The sequence below is a fragment of the Nipponia nippon genome, unplaced genomic scaffold (assembly GCF_047370975.1).
Source record: "Nipponia nippon isolate SJK-2023a ecotype South Korea unplaced genomic scaffold, ASM4737097v1 scaffold_26, whole genome shotgun sequence".
NCBI classification, from domain to species: domain Eukaryota; kingdom Metazoa; phylum Chordata; class Aves; order Pelecaniformes; family Threskiornithidae; genus Nipponia; species Nipponia nippon.
In genome coordinates this window covers 1,307,601-1,333,359 of record NW_028262343.1, presented here as the reverse complement: position 1 = coordinate 1,333,359, position 25,759 = coordinate 1,307,601, and the positions used below count along the sequence as shown (strand labels likewise).

The 25,759-nt window shown below is 37.9% G+C and overlaps 1 protein-coding gene across 7 annotated transcripts; it reads right to left on the bottom strand.

Moving 5' to 3' along the window:
* Positions 1–2,303: 2,303 nt before the first annotated feature.
* LOC104017611 (3-hydroxy-3-methylglutaryl-coenzyme A reductase-like) lies at positions 2,304–24,458 on the bottom strand. 7 transcript variants are annotated; one of them, XM_087762591.1, is made up of 21 exons: positions 23,018–24,458; positions 22,208–22,347; positions 19,285–19,480; positions 18,962–19,073; positions 18,321–18,408; positions 18,138–18,222; positions 16,608–16,713; positions 15,392–15,498; positions 14,858–14,974; positions 14,233–14,384; positions 13,142–13,386; positions 12,830–13,002; positions 12,065–12,259; positions 11,313–11,471; positions 11,008–11,165; positions 9,809–9,914; positions 8,667–8,837; positions 5,113–5,253; positions 4,853–5,011; positions 4,400–4,554; positions 2,304–4,248 (listed from the first exon to the last, which is right to left on the bottom strand). In XM_087762591.1, the coding sequence occupies exons 2-21, from the start codon at positions 22,231–22,233 to the stop codon at positions 4,194–4,196; spliced, it is 2,706 nt and encodes a 901-aa protein (XP_087618717.1). In that variant the 5' UTR covers positions 22,234–22,347; positions 23,018–24,458; the 3' UTR covers positions 2,304–4,193. The 7 variants fall into 7 exon arrangements, with proteins under 7 accessions (XP_087618717.1, XP_087618720.1, XP_087618719.1 ...); XM_087762594.1 differs by having other exon boundaries at positions 22,208–22,284; XM_087762593.1 differs by having other exon boundaries at positions 23,053–24,458.
* Positions 24,459–25,759: the final 1,301 nt, after the last annotated feature.

The window sequence follows — 25,759 nt, the reverse complement described above, 5'->3', positions numbered from 1 at the left end:
ATTGGATAATGTGGGACCTGAGCATGACATAAATGGTATGGAATAAGGGGTGGATACTGTCCTGGTTTCAGCTGGGATAGAGTTAATTTTCTTCTTAGTAGCTGGTAGAGTGCTGTGTTTTGGATTTAAGATGAGAATAATGTTGATAACACACTGACGTTTTAGTTGTTGCTAAGTAGTGTCTACACTAGTCAAGGACTTTTCAGCTTCCCATGCTCTGCCAGGTGCACAAGAAGCTGGGAGCGGGCACAGCCAGGACAGCTGACTCAGACTGGCCAAAGGGCTATTCCACACCATATGACATCATGCTCAGTATATAAGCTGGGGGAAGAAGGAGGAAGGGGGGGGATGTTTGGAGAGATGGCGTTTGTCTTCCCAAGTAACCGTTACGCGTGATGGAGCCCTGCTTTCCTGGAGGTGGCTGAACACCTGCCTGCCAATGGGAAGTAGTGAATGAATTCCTTGCTTTGCTTGTGCGCGCGGCTTTTGCTGTACCTATTAAACTGTCTTTATCTCAACCCATGAGTTTTCTCACTTTGACTCTTCTGATTCTCTCCCCCATCCCACCGGGGAGGAGCGAGTGAGCGCCTGTGTGGTGCTTAGTTGCTGGCTGGGGTTAAACCACGACACAAGGACACCACCTGAAGCCCAAACCATCATCATCTTGTTTCAGCAGGTGTCATTATGCAGTGTAAGCCTTCCCTAACTAAAGCCAAAGGGAGCAAGCGAAAAAGCACAGAACCTCAAAGATGGTAAGCCATGTCCCAGAAGAGATGGAGATAAGATGATGACATATCTTAAAAGCACTATGAGTATTAAGAGCTCTCACTCCACCCCAAAAGGCAGCTGAAACGAGTGGGAGGATGGGCCATGTACCACAGATTTTCTGAGCGCTGTATTTGCCTTATGAGCAGGGTTTATGCCAAGAATGAAAATCATCCAAACAGTGCTATGGATAGATATACCCAGAACTTGCATATACTTTAATGCTTCTATAAGAAAGCTGGCTGAGAGAAATCAAAGTGGACCAAAATTGTGTAATTAGATACAGCTGGAGCTGCATAACTTCCAAGCCTCACAACTCTGAAACTTCCACATCAGACAGCAAGACTAGGACTGGTGTGTAGCAGGGGGGAAGTAGATTCAGGACACGAAAGGAAGGAGGTAATCTAGGTAGAGAGAGAAGCAAACTAGTTAGAGTCACATATACCATTTTTTACAGTTTTAAAATATTTGAAAAACTATATCAATCAATTGTAGTAGTATAGCATTTAGGGTGCTGCAGCTCTAGAAACTTGATTCCAGACAGCTGGTTTGGTTTTGCCAAGGACTCAAACCAAACAGGACTTCTTGTACTGAAACAGTCTTGCTACACAAATTTTGCAGTGATGTTGAAATACTCTACTGGAGTATATGCAGGTAAATAAGAACCCTTCAGCTCCCTAAACTTTCTAACAAACACATATGAAATGGTAAACTCTGATTCTGGTATAAAACCTGTAGTGCTGAGGAGACTGAAAAAGAATGCAGACTGCATTGTATGTCAGATTACAGACTGATGGACATTACCAGGATCAAACATGGGAGTTGAACTACAGGCAAGGAGAAGAGGGAAAAAAGGGAGGGGGGGGGGGGGCAGGGAAAGAGTCATATTTGTTCTTTTAGCCTTTTACAGGAAATGCAGTTACAGGCTGGTGAATCTCTGTCCTGGATTACAGCTCCAAATTTTTGATAGCTTCCAGGATTTGTAGTGGGGTACCGACTAAAAGCTTAACCACATCACTGCTAATGTGCACTATGATATTAAAAGTTCTGATAAGAATTTCAAACAGTTCTTGGTATGTACTAACAGGTTCTTTTACTCTTCCAGCTTAACCTGTCTTGCAAGAATATATAGTACTGTGTATTTTGATAAAATTACATTTTCCTGGTGAAAGCAGTGTTTAAAATTCAGGTAGCAAGTTAACAGATTAAAAAGCACCTTTGAAACTTTGGTTTTGGCAGACATGTGAGAAACTACCAAAAGTATAATTCAACAATTTTCTGGAAGATAGGAGAAATGCTCAAATAGGCCTCAACAGAAGGTATCACTAATGGTGAAGTGAATTAGTTCTCCCATTTGGGCAAAGTGCATAATTCAGCTTCGAGGAGAATAAATGTGTACAGGCTTCTGCAAACAAGGTGAGAGGTTCTGGTATCATATCCCTGCTGCATTTAGTACTGTATCCTTAACCTTCTTATTTTATGTTAAAATATTTCACTAAGCCATGAAGTAAGCTTAAAATATCACAATTAAGCCAATATGTTTTCCATTGTTTTACTGAAACTGAAAAAGTAGTTCTGTACCAAAATGTACACAATTTAGTAATAATACAAAATGTTAATTCTGCAAGACAATGTCAGTTAAATCCACCAAAATGAACACCGAACCACTTATTGCTAGTACAGTGTTACTTTAAATAAGATCACTGAATGAACATAGAAACAAAGTAGCTCCAACTTAAATAAAATGGTAGCTATTAGCAACAATACTTCAGGAAGATAAACATTAATGATATTTACATGCTGTCATAACATATCCAGCATGTAGTATGTCTTCATGCTTGCACATTAGCTTTATGAGCTCATTACAGTGGTATTAGTGTGTTGATGTACTACAAAACAACCCATCATGATTTATATCAAATTTGCACATTAGAAGAGCACCTCTGCTAGTCACCCCTTTAGGAATGCTACTGCATTCCTGTAAGAAACCCAGTCCAATCCACTAATTCCCTCCCCCCCCCAACAAACCCCAAAACAAAAAACAAAACAAAACAACCCATCATCAAGCATATTAACAATTTTCCTCCTGTAATTAACTAGGCAGGGTGATGCATTTAGCAATCTTCCCAAAGGTGAATCAAACCAGAATAAACCTGGGTTTTCTGTATTACATTAAGAACACCTGAGACTGCTTCAGTGGTCCAAGTACAGTATTTTAATACAAAAACTGCTTGTTGCATTAACATGTCATTTCACTGAATTCCCTTAATTAGTACTTTTCATTGAAAAAAAAAAAAAAAAGGATAATATTTCTTCTTCACATAAATACTCCCCCCTACAAAAGAAAGTTTAACACTTTTTTTTTTTATGTTTTAATTCCTTTTAAAGAACAGTATGATTTTCTGGCTTCATTTTATCTCAGCTTAAGCAGTGGATACACACTTATTCCTGGGGAATAAGTGTCAAACAGTTAAAAAAAAAATTAGGAATACACAAACACACTGTACCTTAAGAGACTTCTTTTAATAGAAGTGTAAACATCTGTTCTTGATTCCTGGTTTGTTTTTTTTTTTTTTTGATAGGAGTGCATTCAAACAATTTTGAGAAACTTCATTTGCTTAAATTACTAAGCTGTCTGACCTGTAATTGGTTTTGGAGTTACTAGTTTCAAAATCTGTTATTTCTACCTGAACAAAATGACAAAACAAGTTGAAGACACTGTTTTTCCCTACTTCAGTACAGATTATATTTAACAGTTTAGCACTTTGTAGGTCACAAGTTTTCCATGAAGGAATAACCTAAATTGTGGAGTTAAAACATTGAATACTAAATTGCTGCTGCTTCAGCTAAGTAAGTACTATATATAGATAGAGGTTTCTATAAAACTAATATGATTCAATAAAATTGTCTCAAAGCCTAAGTTTTACATGCAAACAAAATTAAAATTGGGAGTTCATGGAAAGTAATTAGGATTGCCATCACTTTAAAAAACATACTTGGCTAACCAGAAAATAAAGATGGCAAGGACTAATGCATTCAAGCCAAGTTTAGACCAATTTTTTTTTTCCCCCAAATGTACAAAGCACATTACATCACTTTTCACCTTGGTAGTTACCAGGAGCTTACTAGTCAAAATAATTTCAACCTGTAAAAACATAAGACGAACCCTTCAGAAAATTATGCGCAAGAGTAAGAATTCCAAAGCCGTGTTCAAGACATCTGACAGGACTTCTTTCATGAAGTCATCTCTAACCACTGAAGAAGGTCAAAGGCATAAGTAGTCTCACACAAGTCCATTGATATCTCAGTTTATCTTCCACAGAAATCATTGAGTTGAAGGTGATTTTCATTCTAAACTTCACAGATCCTCGATCCTCCCCCCTGGTCAGCTGCTAGAACAATTCTTCATTTCAAAGCTGCTTTAGTATTCAAGCTGCCTTCTTAGCGCGGGTTCCTCGAAGATCTTGTAGATTTATTTTTGACCTAAGAAAAACAGTAAGATAACTACATTAGATAGTTAAAATGATACACTTCTATTATATTTTACAACTATTCATGTAATTATTATTGAATCTTGTTTACTTGGAAGGAGGGCAGAACTGCAGAGAAAGATATGAATTTTTCCATTTCTTACCTGTTGTGAATCATGTGGCTTTTAACTAGATGCCCAGCTGCAAGAGCTGCCATTAGTGATAATTCCCCTGCCATCACTGTAGCACATACAATTTTAGCAAGCCGACGGGCATTTTCACCAGGGTTATCTTGGCTTGCACCTTGAACCCCTAACATCTGAAGAGAAAAATATGCAATATTATGCTATGGAATCTAAGTAAATTTATGCTAAATTTTAAAGTAAGTCTTTTCAAATTATATCCAATCAACTAGCTTTAAGTCTCTCTTAATATTAAAGATCTTGAGCTTTAAAAAACTAGATATATGAAGACAATTAGATAATTCTAAAATGTTCATGTCAAATCCACCAAGTTTCAAGAAGCCCCATTCCCACATTACTCAGACACAACATACACAACATGAAAGCGAGCTTTGATTTAGGAAGTTAAATTGCTTTAAACTTTCTACTTTATACCTGCAAACAGGCCTGCTGCGGAAGCAAGTTGGTGCCTCCACCAACAGTTCCTATTTCTATAGAAGGCATTGTGCAGCTGATGTACAGGTCTTCGTTGGTGAAACCAGTTCGCTCCATCAAAGTGATGCAATTAGAGCTGCCCACGTTCTGTGCAGCATCCTTTAGATCAGGAAGAAGAAACAAAACAAACAACTCAACTAAGTGTTTGGTTAATAATTACTGAATTTAAGAAAAGTTGAGTTGGTGTAAAACAAACCTACCTGACCACAGGCAATGTAGATAGCTGTCACAATGTTTGCTGCATGTGCATTGTAGCCACCTATGCTACCAGCCATTGCAGAACCCACTAAATTCTTGTTTATGTTGACTTCAACTATATCTTCTGTAGTGGTCTTCAAGACCTAGGCAGAGTGATACACTTTTACTACACCATTCCTTAGGCAGGAATAGAAATACCTCATTTCATGTTTAATAAGCCCCCGCCCCTTGTTTGCTTCCATATAGAATTTGGCTCAATCATTGTCCTAGATATCTACTTTTATGTTTGTTCAAAAGGAACCCTTTCAAATGCAGACTGCATCGTCCAAGTAACAATGGAAAAGTCAGTGCAAAGGGTTTGAACTTGCACATGCCTTTAAGAAAAATTCATCAGCTACCTTCTCAGTTTCAAATTCTCATTTATCTTCAGTATGAAACAAACAAAACCAACTTGGCAGAAACGTCCCATTAATTCACCTTGACATGATAGTGTCTTTCCTCCCAAGTTGCTCCAGACAGTAAACCTTCCCCAATTTTGCTCTGTATAAGAATACAGAGCTAAACTGAAGAGCTTAAACACAACACTGCTAAATAAACATTGTGCACAGTAATATCAAATTGACATATTTATACTATGCTGACTGTATTTTGAAACCTTCAGATATTTACATTGAATTTAGTATAAAAATGATCAAAGAGAACAAACAAGATAGTGCTGCGAACAAAATTTAAGATATTCCAATGCAGTAGGAATAGCGACTGATGACAGAGATCTGCACAAAGTCTACAATACTTAAAAAATATAAAGTTTAATATATTAGAGTTCAATGTAATTAAGTTTAGTGATGTACATAGTTGGGGGGTGGGAAAAAAACATCCCAAATTTACTTAAAAACTATCAGTGCCAATTACCAAAGGATGGGCTCCCCATTATTACTCTGGGATGAAGTCTTGGGGTTATAATAGATATTGCCACTGAATCAGCATCAAAAATGCAAACAATCTGAAAGTTAGGAAACTACTAGGAAGCAAAACCAAAATACATAATTATGCCAATGTATAAATCCAGCCTGCACACACACACTTTGAATACTGTGTCCAACTCTGTACTGAAAGGGTTAAAGCCAAGATAGACAAAGCCACTGCCTCAAAATGCCTCCTGAAAAGCCTAGGGGCAAGGAGGATATTTAAATATCTTAGTCACTTAACTAAACAAAAGAAAGGCCTTTGTCATTTAGGGAGTAGTTAGAATGGTTGTAAGATAAGGGGGCTCCGGGATAATCCCATCTCAGACAACTGGGCCTTGGGAGAACAAATGCACCGAAAATAGGAAGTCACAATAGGATGACTAACAGCCTTTGAAGGACACCGTTTACGTGATCCTAGGACTGAGTTTGCCCAGAAGCAAAGGTCAATCAGCGACCACAGTGAAGAAAACTAGGAGCCTTCATCTGAAGACCCCCAAAGACCACCTGAAGACCACTGCGCATGCGGATCGGACATTTGCATATGTTAATAAGTTCCAGGAAATCTCATGTTTATGTAAATGATTTCTCGGAAATCCTGAGAATATGTAGGATTTTATAGTATATAATCTCTGAAAGTCTACCAAATCGGTGGAGCACTTATGGTGGAGAATCCCCAGTGCTGCCCAGCGCTGCAATAAAGGATACCTGCTTAATAGTGACTTCGTTGCTATTGAGTTTCATTTCAGGGACTCTCTGAATATTCTGTTTCTCCCTTGGGGAGATTCAGACTGAGGAGAAGCATCCGTGAATTTTTGTATCAGTACCCATAATTTTAGAAATTTTATAATTGAAAAAGATCCAGAGAGAAGGACGTTCAAAGACATGCTAGGATAGTCTTTTTGCTCATTCCTCATGGAGAAACTAGTACTTTTCAGTCTGAAAATTAGAATAGTTGGGAAAGTGGAAGAACTTTCTAAGAGCTATAGAGCTATAAGATCTTGAGCAGTAGAAAGAAGATAAGAGTCTTAAGTATTTCTTCCAGTACAAACTAGGGCATCATCAAACAATATCAACAACAAAAAGGAGGTAGTTCTTCACACAAGGTATAGCTGCACCGTGGAATTCTGCTTGGTGTATTAGTACTAAAAGTTTATGTAGTTTCACAGAAGGGACTGCACAAATTACTGGGGGGGGGGGGGGGGAAATCCATCTGTCCTGGTATCAGCTGGGATAGAGTTAATTTTCTTCTTGGTAGCCGGTATGGGGCTGTGTTTTGGGTTTAGGATGAGAACAATGTCGATGATACACTGATGTTTTGGTTCTTGCTAAGTAGTGCTAAGCTGTTGCTAAATAGGTGCTAAGTAGTGCTCTCACTGGTCAAGGACTTTTCAGCTTCCCATGCTCTGCCGGGTGCAGGGGGCTGGGAGGGAGCACAGCCAGGACAGCTGACCCAGACTGGCCAAAGGGCTATTCCATACCATATGATATCGTGCTCAGTATATAAGCTGGGGGAAGAAGGAAGGGACGGACATTGGGCGTGATGGCGTTTGTCTTCCCAAGTAACCATTATGTGTGATGGAGCCCTGCTTTCCTGGGGATGGCTAAACACCTGCCTGCCGATGGGAAGTAGCGAATGAATTCCTTGTTTTGCTTTCTTTGCATGCACGGTTTTTGCTTTATCTATTTAACTGTTTTATTTTACTTTACTTCAATTATTAAACTGTTCTTATCTCAACCCACGGGTTTTCTCCCTTTTACCCTTCGGATTCTCTCCCCCATCCCACCAAGGGGGGAGTGAGCGAGCAGCTGTGTGGTGCTTAGTTGCTGGCTGGGGTTAAACCACAACACCGTCAAATAATAAAGCACCAATTCACACAATCTTGAACATGTTGGTGGAAGTCTATTCCGAGTATGGTGTAGTAAACTCCTCCCTAGATATTGTCTGTCATAGCCAGTGCTGGCAACCAGGTAACAGGCAATGGGTTTGGTCTGACACACACAGCCAATCTTCTGAACTCAGGTGGAAGAGAATCTAAGATACCTCTTATGATGTAGGACAAGTTTGCCAGGGGCTAGGACTGGCACTGATTATAAAGGTTACCCTTCATCATGCAAGAAGCTAAGGCAGCTTTGGAATTAAGTAAAGCACCTGATTATCTGTTTTCATTGTAGTAGGGGGCATATAAAATTTGAAGAGAATGCCAGGTTCATGCAAGAGACAATAAATGAGTGAAATAATCAAAATGACTGGGTATAATATCAGGCAAAAACTTCATGTATAAAAAAAACCCCCCACACTATCGAACTGTAGCATAACTTTTTCAAAAGTAAAAAGGGAAAATCCTCATGCCTTCAACTAGATATCCATCATTAAATATATAGCACATTATCTTAGAAGAGACAGTGAAAGGAGAAAAAAAAAAATCTACTGTAAGAGGTTCTCAGGAAAAATGACTTATCCTACAGCAGTAGTCTAAAAATACATGTAGGGATCATCCTTACATGGAACACAACTTACAGTTAATATCTGTGATGGAAAATGTACACATTTTTATAAACAAATTAAGTAAAATAAAGCAGACACTTACTTCTCTAACAACCTTAGCTGGAACAACTGCTTCACAGACAACAGACTTCCCTCTTCCTTCTATCCAATTTATAGCAGCAGGTTTTTTGTCTGTACAATAGTTACCACTAATAGCTATAACCTGGAGATCAGGAAACTCTTCATTCAGCCTTTCCAGTGCTTTTTCAGTACCCTGTTAAAAGAGAAACAGATATAGGGCTAGTATATCATTATGGTTGTAAAACAAGCTACTCAAGGACAGTAGAACAGCAAGATTAGATTAAGTCTAATCAGATCATCAGTTACAGCTGAAGAAAAGAACATGATTTCAGGAAGGAACCTGAAACAGGGGGGGAAATCTATCACTACCCTTTTTCTAACCACTTTGGGAATTATATGGGGAATAATTGGTTCTTCCCAGTACATATGGACTCTCTGGATACGTTCTAGGTGAACGGACATATGCTTACCATACTGAAGATACAACATGAACCAAGGCAGACACTACAGGCATGAAATGAATTCACTTTGAACGTAGTGGAAAGAGCTTCTCCACACTAGGAAGTCAGACAAAAGGTCTGCTATATTTATTACCTTTCTATAGCCAGACCCATTTATGTAATGGTTCTGATAAACTTTAATACTGATTGCCTATTCTATTTACAATTTATCATCTCAAAAAGCACAAAGCACCCCCCAGTCTATGGGTCATGTCTCGGGTTCTTCCACATGTTTGCATAAAAAACAAAAACAATCAAACAAAACTAGAGAACATCCCCCTACTGCCACTCACCAGATTTCTAATCCCTTATTTACAAGGAGTGATAAACACAGTAACAGATTAATTACTGCTGGATAAAAATCTTTGGCCCAAAGCAACAGAGCAAACAGCTTAACTTCCATATTATCAAGAATACTTTGTTTAACAAATAAAAAAAATTAAAATACAAAGTTACTTTAACCTTTTTTCTTTCATTGTTCTCATCGTATTCTTGTTTACACTTGACAAGGTCAAACACTATTATTTTATAGCGCTGCTTGCAGTACTATTGTCTTGTCTTTCCATCTTCACATGCCAGGTAGTCACAGATTGGTAGGATACAATTTATTTATTTTTAAAAGCAATACAAATTTTTAGAGAGACTTAAGGGGACTGGACCTTACTTTTGAAATCATATTCATTCCCATTGCATCCCCTGTTCCAGACTGAAAACGGATATAAAGGTTACGACCAGCCAAACTGATGATAAGTTTTTGTAGGCGGGCAAACCTGCAAGAAAATTTAATTACTTCAATCCTCAAGGAAAAAGATTAAATTAGTTTTAAGTGGCAAAATGACAGTAAATCATTGCAGATAGCACTGTTAACTACACTGTGCTATCTGTACTCCTCCCTCAGTGCAGGAAAACAATGTCACAGCTACCATGCACATAGTTCTCTCAAGTAAATACTTTAAAATGTTCACTTTAAAAGTGTTCACTGCCTTTTTATGTTTTCTATCCCTGGACTTCATGAAATAAAATATCCCAAAATGCTAACATAAATTTAACTCCTTTGTATTCCCCAAAACATCTGGCTACCAGGTATAAACTAAAAATGAGGCCTTTGGAAATTCTTATGTCAGTTTTACAGCAAGGCAAAACCCATGCTATCTTCAACAACAGTGCAAGCTCCACAAGTCAAAGCTTTATTCATACAGAGTAAGAGTCAAACAAAAACCAGGAAACACTGCATTTAAGCAGCAGGAGTTGATTCTCACCAAAATATACATATGTCCTTCGGTGCCACTTGTAAAATTGGTAATAAACATAACTGATAAGGAATTCTCTTTCCAAATCTTCCTAAAGAAAGCAGGTAATCTTAAGTCTTAGAAGAAACTCTAGGGCTTAAAATAAACTTACTCTTAATACTGTTTTACATTTTTTAAGCATTTCAGTTCTAGCATTAGTTTATCCTGTATTCTCTGGAATCTCACAAATTAATTCAAAGTTTGGAATCTAGCCTTTCAGATGATATTACTAATGTTAATAATTACTTTTTGCATAATAACTACTAAAAATCAAAAAAAGCTTTTATGTTTATTTTTAAATGCTTAGATAAAATTATGAATTAAGTATTACACAATGCAAATGTATTTGTTGCTATGATCTAGTTGTTTACCACTTATCATCAGAAAACGTTTATTACTAGTCTTGGTATATAGCCAGAGTGACTTTTGTTTTCTTAGATTCACACTACATGGGATAGCTCAAATGAGCATATATTTTCCTGTACTGCAGTACGCAGAAATACAATTAGGAGCTTTCTACCATCCACAGAAGTCTTATATCAGGAAATAAGGCTGGAATAGCCATTGTACTAACCTACTTGTGTTGTCAAAAGCTTCCTTCATTATTTTAAAGCCTTCAGGGCTTTCAAGCCAAACTTTCACTTCTGCAGCCTGGCAAGCAGTGGGCAGTCTTACAACAGGTCCTCGAGTCATTCCATCTGCCAGAATGCGGCTACTTGCTCCTCCACCAAGCTAAAAATCAAAGCAGAAGGGAAACAAAGTAAGATTACTGAAAGTAAATTTTATTTTTTAGGAAGTCAAAAAAACCCACACCTTGTATCACCCCCAAATATGTTTTATAATATAGAAATTTTTTCAAGCTAGCCAAACAATACTTACACATATTGCTCTACATCCTCTGTTTGTGCTTGCTACAAGACATCCTTCTGTTGTTGCCATTGGAACGTGAAACTCTCTGTTATCCAGAAATAGTGGTCCTGCTACACCTACAGGAATAGGCATATATCCAATCACATTTTCACAGCAAGCTCCCATAACCTTACAAAAATAATAGAAAAGGTATCATTAAGGTTACGTGTACAGTGATACAGTACAGCATGCTACATACTATGCACGTGACAACAAGGTATCTTAGCAAAAAACCCACAACCCTACCCATAAAGCAACCAATTGCCACCTCAAAAAGTTACAGCTACAGCTATCAACAGCTAATACTGCTAAAGTCTAGTATTTGGCAGACCTATTGAATCTTATTAAGTCTTAAACACTATTAAATAAAATTAATTTAATACTGTTAAATTAATTTTAAATAAACTTCCATTTTAACTTAAGCTCAAGGTAATATTTTCATTCAGCTGAACTCAGGCTCAGTATGAGTAGAATTCTGCATTTAGGAGATAAGGCAACTGCATACCTTGGTAGGAAATATTTTTTGGGTAAGCTACAAAACTTACCTACCTCTCTAGGTTTAAAAACCTCAAAAACAATAAAAGGTAGTGCCTTATGTTTGCTTCCCCCCACCCCTTCTACATCAGGCTCATTGTTAATTCATATACATCACTTCGAGCAGATATTTCATAGATTTGGAAAATGGTTTTACAGTGAGTTTTGCTTGTATGCCTTTTACTTACCAAAGAATAATTGTAATTCCTATAAGGAAGATATTGCAAAGATGAAGGTTCAGGGAGTTTCTTAGATAACATCTGTCTGCGAATGGACACACCTCGCTCCTGAGTTTCCATCACAGTTTCCAGTTTGTATGCAGGAATATGCTTAGCATTAACTAAGCTGATGACCTCAGCATCAGTGAGGAATTTTGCTCCCTTCTGGAAATGTAAAGGGTGGAGAGAAAAAGTATAGATTCTGTTGGTGAAAATCCTTTTAAATGTTTCCAAATGAAAAAGGGTAACAACTTCACTTTGACAATATCAGAGAACATCTAAAAGAACCAACTGCCAATGCCAGGTTTTATAGTAGGACAGGATAGGATAAAAAAATTTTTACTCAGACACCAACTTATATGCATACATAATGAAGCTTCAGTTACTTGGTACATCATGAATGATGAAGCTGCTCCCCCCCAATCTTGGGGACAGAGGGAGACTCATAATAAAAGATTATTTCTTTACAACTTCAAAAACATACACCTATCTGTTTTTCTCATCTGTATTGAAGAAAAAAACGCAACAGAAACTGTCTAGAGCAGAAGTGACTTATGAAAGGGTGTTGTGTTGTTGTTCTCCCCCCCCCCCCCCCCCCATTATTAAAGCCATATAATTCTCTGAAAAATGAAATTACGGTCAATAGGATCATTTAAAAGCTGGAAAATGAACTGTAAGAATTTTTAAATCAGATGTTGCAGTAGAGGTTAAAAAAAAAAAAGTTATTTTTCATACCTCTGCATTTTCAAGTATGCAAACACATTCCGCAATAGAACGTGGTTCTTTAGGTAACTCAACTTCTTCCTCTTTTCTATTAAGAAATGAAGAAGTTTCCCCAGGATTGCAACTGCCAACTACAAATGTAGCCTTGGTTGATGACTCTGCTAATACAGGTTTTATGACTTCAGCTGCATAAAGACAATTAAAATGAACTTTGGTTTACAAAAATCTTAAATTTTGATTCCAAATACAACATGCTAACACAGATTTCGCTATTTGTTCCAAATATTCAGGAATAGGTTCAGATTTTAAAATGCCAAAAATTACCATTTCTATCTTTGGGAACTAAAGCTTCTTCTACTGTGTTAGATATCTGATTGTTTTTCAGAAGTCCAGATTGCTTCCTATAACAGTTCTCAGGGACCTTTTTCTGGACCATCACTGGAGATGTTATGGGATTCTTCAGTGAGAGTGTGGATTCAGTCTCTGCTTGCTCAAAGAAAATATATTTCACAGCAAGGAGAAGGGCTAATCCAAGAGTGATTACTTGTTCAATATCCATACTGGCCATTCTAAAAAAAAGACAAATTAAGAAGTAAATACATGGTATATACAATTTGTTTGTTTATAACAACATTCTGACATCCCTTTGCTTTAGAAAGGGTAATAGTTTGATCATCATTTATACAGTTACTGAAATTCCTGTCAAAAGGACATTCAAAAATATGCTAGGTTAGGGTAGGGTAGAGAAGTCATTCTTTGTATTAAGTATTTTTAGATTTCATTAACTATTTTCTAAATCTTAGTTAAAAAAACAGTCCCAGTAAGAGAAATGACTGAAAAATATTCACTATTTAACAGCTACATCAAATTGATTTAACATCTATCTCCCAACAATAAAGTAGAAAGTTTCAATTATCATCTTCTACCAATAATGACTACTATGATGGAAGCTGAACTGCTGGGGGGGGAATGGGACACACCTAAAAGACAGTTCCAAGTTTTCAGAAGTAACATGGAACCACAGCTGCCACTAACTTCAGTTGAGCTGAAGGAAAAGCAATAATGACATGGCTTTTGCACTCGTATGTGAATGGTCAGAAGCTCTGCATAAATGATTAGTGCAGTCAGAAAATTTATTTTCCAGTGTGCTCTGAAAGGTGTCAGTGCTAGTGGGAAAAGATAGCATTATGATGCATACAGGACAGCTGGCTCCTGATCATGTTCTTATTACTTCAAGGAGATTGAACAAATGGCATAATATTGAATTATTTCTTATGAAATGCCATCTCTGGTTCCAAGAAATCTTACAGTGGTCAGATCTGCAAGTTTACAAGTGTTGTACCCTAGGACCACAGCTTAGCAGCACTGGAGAACAGACCCTAATCGAGGAAATACACTTCTGTGAAGTTGCCTACCGAGAAAGGTAGAACTGCCATAATGAAACATTAGGTTCAATTCTCTTCGGTGCATTCTCATCCAATCCCACTGCATTTTCTACAGTACTGTTTTGAGCAGCTGGTTCCGCTATCCAGCGACTGTGGGCATGAACAAGAACCAAACCCAGCGACTGTATTAAAAACACAAAACAAATATTAATTTTTCAACTGTAACCTACCAAGATTAAACTTTTAGGGTTTTTTTGTTTGTTTGTTTTGTTTCCCATGACTCGAAAGTCTAAACCTAAAGGCTGATTTTCCACACCTCTCATCAACACCATTTTTGGCCATCATAACACTCATAGCTTTGAACCTGTCCCACTACATCCTTCATCTTGGCTCAAGTAATAAGCAGAGGAAGCTGAGGGCACTGTAGGGCTAAGAGGGAAAGAATTAGTACACATGAAAAAGCCATGAGCGTTTTGCACAGAAATGGCATACACAGGAAGTCTTTAGGTATAGATACAGGGGATGTTACTAAAAATTACCATGGTAACCTAGACTAATGGGATGCAGAACACAAGTCTATAGAAAACAAAAGCTTTATTCATTGCACCAGGACACCTTACTGATTGCATAACTACAGGTGAAAAAAGCCACAAACCATAATCATTTTGACCCTCTGTGTTACAGGATTTGGTTTATTTTCTTCTTCTTCCAGAACACGAGCAAAATGGCTAAGCTGCCATATAGGACGCCCTTCACGACTCTCTCTCGAAAGCTGCAAAAATAACAAAATTAAAAAATAGGTCCTATTTAGTACGTATTAGAAGAACCAACAAGTGAGCGTCAACGCTGTATTTTTATTTGATCATTAAGAAATTACCAACAAAAGAGTTAGCCTACAGTCTACTGTTTAGCCTATGTTAGACTTCAGTGAAAAACCCTGGACAGCCATTAATTTAAAATAGAATTTATTTACTCTGCTTTAGATCAGAACTCATACTATTGCGTGTGACTCATTTACAGTGGCATTAACAAGTTACTGTCAGCTGAGCCACCATAACTCTTTCTGTGCATTCCCTCTGTTCACCTCAAAATGAAGACAAACATGCTGGTGTATACCTCAGTGAAGAAATGCATAGCCTACAAGCACAGGGTCTGAATAAGCTTGATGTTGTCTCAAAGTTGGTCTTACCTCTAATACCAAGGACACGCAAGCTGGAAAGAAGGTCATAAAGACAAAGTAGTTGGCAAGAACAGACATACAGCCAAAGCAGCACATAATTTCAAGTTGTCGTACACCTACATAAAAAAAAAAAAGTTTTAAACATTTGAATATGCATCAGGCTTTCTATATACTTGAAGAAGTGTTGCAGAAGGAAGAAAGAAACCATTAAACTGACACTGCAGACTATAGAGGGAACTGTCTAGATTAAAGAAAAACAAGCATGTTAAGCCCTAGTCCTTTTGTATTAGCTTATTCCAAGCACAATATGTATTTATGGTATAGTATTTACAGAAAATTTTTAAAGTGTAAATCTAAATAAATATAAAATAATTACAGTTTACTAAGATTTTAAAGCTTCACAATGAAAGCTTGAAACTCCCTCCTTATCTAAGCAAAGAACAATTAGCCAACATTATGTATTGAAATCCCTTGTGAAAGATGGCCAATTAAACGTTCAGGGAATAAAACAGTATACACCCCACCTACTCTTTCACAAGTCTGGTATCCAGAAAAAGTCAATATGCCATGTCGCACATGCATTACAGAAGCCCCTTAATAAAGATGAAAGAGCTAACAGTATAAATAATTAAAAAAAAAATAAATCAACTACATGCTACACCAAAACGAGTGTTTTTTTTCCCTCTAGATGTAAACAGGAAAACAGCTTATTAACACGCATTTCCCCCCCAAAGGTCCAAAAGAATTTAAAAAGCAAATACTTTGAAAGATGCCTTTAAGGTATGCAAGGTGGTTTAAAAAACAAACAAAAAACCAAAACACACACAAAACCAGACAAACAAACAAAAACCCCCAATTTAGTACTTACTATGGAACTGCAATTTATTTTACAAAGAAATTAGTTATTTGCACATGAAAATCCTTTGCTTATTACATTTAACTGTTCTCTTTTTAAGGAAAGACAACTGCTACCGGATACAGAACTGATGAAGATCAAAGATGGGGGGGAGGGGAACAGCACCACAGTAAGGTTGGTTATTTTTAATTGAACTAGAATAACTTTCCTTCACCTGGAGTCATTTTTAGAAACACTAGTTTTTGCAAGAATATGAAATAGGTGCACATGTACTGAAAGTGTCATTCATTTTTAAGAATGCCCAAGAGAAAATTTTAGCAGCTGCTTTAAGATGTTAACAGGAACGATGGGAATGATACAAGGTCTCACCTGACATAGTACCAACACCAATCACAAGACATTCCACAAGTGCATCCAGTGTAAACGTAGGGCCTAAAATTGCCATTCCACGTGAAATATTTTCTCTTACTTCATCCTAAAAATAAAAATTTCTGTACATTATCATAAAGACAAAAATCAAAGGGAGTGCACATAACACGATTAGTACATGATTAGTAAATGGAGTAATATTATGGTGATAAGGCCTTATAAAACAGACGTGGAAAATGAACTATTATGAGAGAACACATTAATTGCTTCATTTCCCATAAGCTATTATACTTTGACAGTCTTTATCTACACAACAAGATTATTTAATTTTGAAAGTCTCCACCTTTGGCTCATCAGTATTCTAAGCTCCTACAACACTGATGGGCACAGACTTTAAAGTACATTCAGAAGAACAGGACTTCTACACTTTAAGATATAAAATAGAAGCCACTTATGTCATGGCATCTCAAAAGTTCTTGCAACCACATATCTGTACCCTAACTTTTATTTATTTATTTTTTTAATTATTTAACTCTCTAGACTCAGCTGTCAGAAAAGAGGACATAAAAGACACTAAAACTTTCCCCTGGGGAGAAAGGGATTTCCTCCAGAAGCCAGGCATGGAAAATTCTAGAGGTCTGCTGCTGTTTTGTTGTTGTTGGTGGTTTTGGGGGGGAGGAAGAGAGAAGTTATGGTGAAAACCTATTTGTGAAATACTTTCTTGAAAATTAATAAAGAATTCTGTACTCGTATATTATTATATAATAATATACAACACACTATAATATCGCATATATAGAGAATGTACAATATACTCATATATACAATATGTTATAGTATATTATTGTATGTTATATTGTATTTTTTGTCACAATTATTATGCTCAATTACCATGTACAGTATTTTGTAGGTATAAATTAATTTCACTAAAAATACTTTTCAGAACTTCGAATATTAGATGACCATTCCAATGTATGATGGGCGATCCTTCATGCTGTGCTGTGTTAATTGCATTACAGCATGAATATGTATCTATCTACACATATGCCATGTTTGTTCTGCTAAGACTTTTGTCTAGAAAATATGCTTTTTTCTGTATTGGCATTATAACATTAAACGTCTATTTATATACTGCTCCTGAGCCCTACAAATTAACTTTTTTCTATCAATAAATGGAAGACAGGTCTAGGAACTCTAGCCTCCTTAATAGAGCTTATAAGCATTGCTGTTTAAAGTTCTGAACCTATAAAGTACTCATACGTGTAATTAACTTGGCTCACATGATTATGCACACTAATTTTACAGTGTTGTTATTCACTTGAACACTGATCTGAATAAAAGACAATACAGAATATAGAATATGGATTAAATCTGATCCTTTTTATGTATCGCCAATACATTATTCACCTGTATGTGTCTCCACCTGGATTATTCATCTTTGAATATTAAATTCAAAAGCTCCATTGCAAAAACCAACCAAACAAAAAACCCAACTAAACAAACAAAAAACCAAACAAAGAAACCCCCGACCTGTGAGTTGGAACTGAGCGCAAATTTGGCTAATGCACTTGCTCTTGAAAGATCAATCAGAAGCAGGAAGAATGGTAAAGCTTCACTGAAAGAGAGGCATATGTTAAGAGTAAAATTCAAGGTTTACTGTACAAAAGAAAAAAAATTCAAGCAAGAAATCCAGAATAACAATTCATTACTTACTTTAAACCTGTCAATTCTTTATCCAAGAAGTGAATTACCACTGTACTAAAAACAAAACTTGAGAAGATTGTGAAGAGGCCAGCAATACCTTTTAAAAAAAAAAAAATTGGAAATTTGTTTTTTATATATATTGGGAGAGAAAGGAGAAAAAAAAAAAAAGGAAGAAAGTAATGCTATGCCTTTAGATCAATTCTGAAGCAAACAAATGACAATTCTCAGAGTGCATAAACAGCAGTTGAGGTACAAACTGATGAGGATGCTATTTTTACACAGATATTTAAATCTAAAATTTGTACTGCATTCAAAGTAAGACTGTGAGAAATAAAAGCCACAAATCTTCTCATTTATCAGCAAAAATGAAAACTGGCTTAAACAGCTCTATATTTTTAGAGTTTCACACAATAAACAATTACATTTCCAATGTTTATATAATCCTACACAATCTCTCTTAAAAAAAAAAAAAAAGAATTGCACTTTGATCTATGCAGAACATTTATTCTGCTATCTAGCAAAGAATTAAAATAACCCTGTTCTGTACATAAGTATTAAAACTCTCATATTTATTACCAATTTATATCTAAAAAAACCCAACTAAAATGCATACAGCAAATAAAAAAAAAAAAAAAAACCAGATACAGTACCTAAAATGTATTTTGATCCAAGCTGCCTTAGGTTCTGAAACTGGAAATATATATAAAGGATTGCTATACAGCGCGTGATTGTCAGGATGATGACGTCACTGCTCAGAACATTCTGTTTGAAATACAAAGTGATTTAGTTTTCCTTCTGTAGGCACATCACTGCTTGCATGCAGCTTTAATATCCAGCATGGGAAAAGAAGGCAATAAAAAAGTTTCTGTATAGCTACTTTCCTCCTAATACATCACAACCTGATCTTATTCTACAGAAAACCCTTAATCTACAGATTAACAGTAAGTACTATAACATGAATTTAAATTCTTACTTCTTCAAGTCTGGGGCACTCATAATTCCAGCCACATATCTTATCATTCCCAGTGAACATCTTCATGGACATCATACAGATGGTGAGAGTCACTGTTCCCACAATGACTTCCCATGGGTGAGAGGCTACAAAAAGGCCATGCATTCGAAAGAGTCTGGACAACATTTTCAAGACTGTTTTTCTATACTTAGCAAACCTGCAACAAAAGAATATTTCATATAAGCAAGTATGAGATTCAGGGAAAAAGGATAGAGCTATCTGAATTCTTGCAAGTCATCTCAGGAAAAAAAAAAAAACAAAAAACAAACCAAAACCGGTTAAGTAACAGATGAGTAAGGAAACTCATCTTCACCTTTCAACTCTCCATGTAAAACACATTAGTTTCTAATCTTCTGAAATACAATATGATCTGCTCCTGCCTTCTCAATCCTTTTTTTTAATACACATCTCCCTTGTTTCTTCAAAAAGTTTTACTAATAAGACTCCACCACTTTCATGACATCTCTTAGTATCTTCCTGTCACACAATTTTGATAATACCACTTCGACTCCAACTTCTTGTTTTTACCACCTCTTTATGTAAGCACTCACTAAATTCTGTTACTTCTTTCTACTCATTCTTCCTATCAAAAATATTGATTAACTTTATTTTAACTATATAAATTACCAACAAACCATTGTTGGTAATGCTCAACTTCAACAGCAGGAATTGCAATGTTATCTTCCTCTAATTGTGTCTTCTCTACTTTCTGCTCAATATTCTTCAGTGGTTCAAGTTAATCACATTTAAAACAGTTCTTTCTTCATCTGAAACACATGAATCCTTCTCACATATAGTATTCTGTGACAGTTTTCTTGTACCCATAACTAATTCCCAGGTTACTGATGCATTTCATCATCCCCTTTGATTTAAATAGATAACATTCAACAGAAACTCTCACACCTTTCTCTCACATAACTGAGAGCATAGATATTCTGTACAAAAACTGCATCCTAGTCTTTGCTCTGTGTTGCACCTTTAGACGAGTTCATCAAGGATGTTTACTCATGAAACATAGATAGAAACAAAATGCCATAAAACACTCTCTTAAATACATTAGTACTGGGACTTTGCTTTTCTCATTGCACGAATTCAACAACTTATAAGACTCTCTGATGAATGTTAACTATATAACTATATCCTAGAGTTCAAAAGATGCTTAAATAGTAGTCTGACTTATAGAGACATTCTGTAGTTCAGTATTTACATGTACGAACCTAGCACTGCGGAGATTTCCATAGAGGACTGAGGGCTCTACACACTGTCACTTCAAAGTGCCTTAAAAGTAACAATCAGGCTTCTGGGAAGACAGTCTTTCTAGTATTACTTCTTTTGCTTGGATATCATAAATGAAGCTGTCATTCAATGGAGAAAATAATAGACAGGGCAAATCTATCTGCTTAGTGTTACTGAAAATACCAGAATCATCTTGATTCCCTATCAATGCCAATCTTGATCATATGAGCATCAATAGCACCAATATATTTTTTTTGTCCTTCCATGGTGAAGGTGTGGCAGGATTTTCACGGCTGATGGAACCAACTGGGGAAAATAATTGAGAGGACTGCCTTCCTTATGAACAAATTCTTTCATTTCCTGACAGAAGGCTTTTTTAAAACAAAACAAAACAAAACAAAACCCAAAAACCAACCAAACCACCCCCCCCCAACAACAAACACAACAAAACTCCTTTTAAAGTCAACATTATCCTTAGTTTTTCCCTGTGTAGTATAATCTACATACTGTTTTGTAAATTTATGTTCTGTTCCAAAGTGGTATTATGGTTTTTCCTTAGCAGCATAGAAGGTATCTTTTAATTAGGAGAACTAAAATAAGACATAGCCAGAGGAATATCTTAGTGCCAAAGATTTTGAAACAAAGCAAAAAATAGAAAAGGCATAGCAATATCGTATGAAAACACTAATACTTTTGAATACCACACTGTTTCAGGAAAATCAGAATTAGTACTTACTACATGACTATATGGGGTCCTACCAGTCCTAAAATTAGTAATACAATTCCTAAATTCTGACAGTTGGAATTATTATCTAGGCAATTAACAAACTGTTATTAGATCTAGAAAGATTCCAAAATCTTTCTTCAGATATTACTTCTCACATTTCTAAGCAAAACTAGTAAGTGTAAAATGGCTTCACAAAAATCAGTTACGGAAAAATACATTCATTTGATGATGAAAGTAACTCTCCATAATATCTATTATTAGCCAATGTTTTATAATTAACTGCTGCTATGAAATACAGGATGCCTCACTGCTGATGCTGGGGTTAACTGAGTAGCAGTAACTCCTAATCTAAAAGGGTTCTTTAAAGCCTTCATGTTCATTTAACCTGCCTGAAGTGCATCTTTTATTTTTTTGCTATGCAATTGGCATTTCTAGAAAATATTGATGAAGATTTCATATACTCATTCTGCTCTACTGAGTGCTGTAAAAGAAAAATTCAGTGCATATTATCAGCTCGTATTCTTAATTCTCTTTAAAAATATTTTTATAGCTACACTGACTTATAGCTTGAAATTAGCAAGACATAACTTTATATTTAAAGCTGAAGTTTATCATTAATATAATTTGTTAAATTTCAAAATGGTGGTTCAAAAGGGATACTTTATAAATCCTATCCATTTCCTGCTTGCCTTTGTTTTCAATCAAAAATTTCCAGGAGATTTACATAAAGCAATCCATTCTGGGAATCAAAACAAAATACAAACAAAAAAACCCCAACTGCAACCCCTTCAAAAACCTAACCAGAGTGTAAAAAGCAAACTAGATTGGTTGTATGTAATGCTTATAGAGCATTAATCTGCCACTTAACTGTATGACTATTCAGCTTAAATAGCTAAGATTTATCACACAGCTCTCACTAACCTCAGAGCAATCCTCTGCAACACCATCTATTAGTTCAGCACAAATTTCCCATCTCTTGTTGGCTGAGTCAGCAATATCTGCAGTATTATAAAGGAATCGAGTAGCAAAAATAGCTGAGCAAAAACCTGTGCGGAGCCCACCTGAAAAGCATATGACACCACACAGACCGTGTCAAACTGTCAGGTAGCGTTGTTTGTTTTTTTTTAAAAATGGAAACCACACTCACGCAGGCCCATCACTGTAGCCCCTCAAACCCCTTGCGAAAGGCTGGGGATACAGCCCTCCAGTGTGACCTAGGCTGGGCCGCCCGCAGCCCGCTGGAAGCCAGCACAGGGGCCGGAGGGGGGGCACAAGGAAGACTAAGTTTTTCCCCTACAGCCGCAGAGTCCCCGCGCGTTGCCGGGCAGAGAGCTGGCGAGGCCGGCGCAACTGCAGCCCACCCAGGGGCGCTGCAGGTGGCAGGCACCGCAGACAGCCTTCCTCGGCTCCGCGGCCCACCCCGCGGGGCCACGCCCTCCAACGTCAAGGAGAAAGCACCGGGACAGCAGCTTTGACTTTTCCCGCCCGCCACTCAGGGCAGCAGGTAAGACAGGCCGGGACGCAGGGCCGCCGCCGCTCCCTAGGGGCAGCGATAGCGACAGTGCCCGCGCCCCCATTATCCGGCCGATCTCCGAGGAGCCGCTCGGAGCCCGGAGCCGCAGCCCGTCCCCCGGCCACGGAGGACCCGTGACGAAACGGCGGGCTGTCCGCACCGCGCCTGACCCAAACGCGGCCCTCATGCCCTTCCCTGCCCTGCTGGTCCACGCTCACCACCCTGGTACTGCACCACCGCACGCAGGCTACACCTTCTTCCTTCCCGCCATGCTGCGGACTGAGGCTGCCGCTCCTCTCTGAGCAAGGACACCTGGGGCACGGCACGACACACCAGCCGCCGCCATCGCCCGATCGCGCAGCCAATGGCGAAGGCCCAGCACGCCCAGCCCGCGCCGCGTCACTCGCTGCGTCGCCGGGGCAACCACCCGGTGAACGCTGTATAGCTCGAGACTCGATCAGGAGCGAAGAACACGCCATCTCACCATGGACTGTCCGCCAATGGGCCACCGCGCTCCCCTCTTCTTATTTCCTGATTGGGCGGCAGGATGCGGCTTATTTACATATGCTGATCGACCGACAAGTTAGCCGCTCCGAGCTGCATATCCGGCGCTCAGACTCCTTGCTGCCCACGGGTGCCCTGCTCTGCTTCATCTCCTGTTGGTAGCTTGGTACCCGTGTCGTTCCGGGCAAAGCAAGCAAGCAAGCGGGGCGCCGTTTGTAAGCTCTTACTGTCGTGGTGCATCTACGGCTCATACTGATGCTAACCCACGCTGTGTGCCTGTAGTACTGCCCGGGTGTGCTTTACCAAGGCATTCAGAAGTACCATAATAATTCACAGCTCTCTTATGGAAAGCAGTGGTGCCCCCTGACATCCAGAAAAAATGCAATATACTTACATTTGTGGCTTTTGGCCAAAGAGGAAATACTTTCTGGGATGCAGCTATGCATGGTCGATTTTTCTTTGCTTGTGAAGCATAGGAGGCTCCTTAGTCTCTTTGGGCAGGTATTGCCCACTCTGACTCAGGTGTGACATACTATTCTTGATTAAAATACATTGTTCCCGTTTTGTGTGGCCATTTTGTGTTTGCTGAGTCTGAGCTAACGTGTTTAAAATACAATAACGTGTTTAAATACAAACAAACTATAATCTGCAAGGATTTTACTGCAGATAATTTACACTCCAGCTTTTCTAAAAATGTCTTGCATGCACCATTTCATTTAGAAATGTTTCAAGTAGCTCCACATGGTACTGTGCTGTGAAGTGTTAATGTGATTCTCAAAAAAGTACACGCTGATGAAAATGGCTTCCTAAGAACTCCACCCAAAGTAGTTGTTGTCAGTGATGAAATCATGCCACCTCAGTCGTTTAGCATGTAAATATACTTCATTCTCATCTTCAATGGGATGCATATAAATCCTGATAACTTACTACTGTGTATCCATCTTCCCTGCTAGCTTCTTTCTTAACATTTTTGTTTTCTTGAGTATCTCACCTTCATTACCTGAAAAGAGTAAAAGATTACCAACAAGATTTCTGGAGTAATTTGATAATATGCACAGCAATTGCTATAATTGCATATGGATATGACTAAGTCAAAGCAAAATAGCAATTTATACACAGTTGCAACAATTATGTATAGTTGATACATAATTTAAGATGACCTTTAGTATCTTGCTCTGTTTTTATCACTTTTTCTGTAGCAGTGTTGTTTTTTATTTTCTGTGATGGAATATAATCTCGCAAGTAATAAAAAATGCTAATTTTATCAAGTTCACTGGGAGCAGGAGCATTATGATTATTTGGAATTTGCAGTCTGTGCAAGTATATGGCATGATGCTTTCTGCCATCAAAAAAATTCATATCTAGCTCTCTCTGAAGCCTGCCCGCAGCCCAGCTTCATACTGACAGAGGCCATGGGAGCAGCATTGTCCCCACTGCTGCAGAGATGGAAGGCAAAGCTGAGGAAGAATGGTCTGTCCAAGGAAAACATTGCTGTTATTAACAGATGATTGCAGGGTTATGTACAAGAGTGCTATTGTAAATACTGTGAAAATATTGGCAACTAATAATTTATCTCAAACACATTCCTGCTCTTGAACACATGAGCCAATCATTGTGCTCAGGACAACAGATGAAGTTAGCCGCTTAAATGTGGCCACGGAAGTGTTGCTCGCAATTGAGAAAAACCCTCCAAATGAAAGACAAAGTCTGGTTTAGAGAGTGTCGTGGTTTAACCCCAGCTAGCAATTAAGCACCACGCAGCCGCTCGCTCACTCCCCTCACAGTGGGATGGGGGAGAGAATCGGAAGAGTAACAATGAGAAAACTCATGGGTTGAGATAAAGACAGTTTAATAGGTACAGCAAAAGCTGTGCACGCAAGCAAAGCAAAGCAAGGAATTCATTCACTGTTTCCCATGGGCAGGCAGGTGTTCAGCCATCTCCAGGAAAGCAGGGCTCCATCACGTGTAACGGTTACTTGGGAAGACAAATGCCATCACTCCAAACATCCCCCCCTTCCTCCTTCTTCCCCCAGCTTATATACTGAGCATGATGTCACATGGTGTGGAATAGCCCTTTGGCCAGTTTGGGTCAGCTGTCCTGGCTGTGCTCCCTCCCAGCTTCTTGTGCACCTGGCAGAGCATGGGAAGCTGAAAAGTCCTTGACTAGTGTAAGCCCTACTTAGCAACAACTAAAACATCAGTGTGTTATCAACATTATTCTCATCCTAAACCCAAAACACAGCACTATACCAGCTACTAAGAAGAAAATTAACTCTATCCCAGCTGAAACCAGGACAGAGAGCCAACATTGCTTTATTCTACGCAGGGTGCTCAGTGGAAATTCCACAAATCAAGTACACTGTCATACAAAACTACAACATATTTATCAGGTTAAATGATTAGTATAAACACGCCTAAATCTACACTTAGTGATTAACATTTCACATGCTATTGGT

Coding starts and splice junctions, on each gene's coding strand:
- LOC104017611 (XM_087762591.1), bottom strand. CDS start 22,233: ATGGTGTTGCAGAGGATTGCTCTGAG. Junction 8,838..9,808: donor GAATGAATATGATTTCAAAA/GTAAGGTCCAGT, acceptor CTCTTTTAACAG/GGTACTGAAAAAGCACTGGA. Junction 5,012..5,112: donor TCTACATTGCCTGTGGTCAG/GTAGGTTTGTTT, acceptor CCTGATCTAAAG/GATGCTGCACAGAACGTGGG.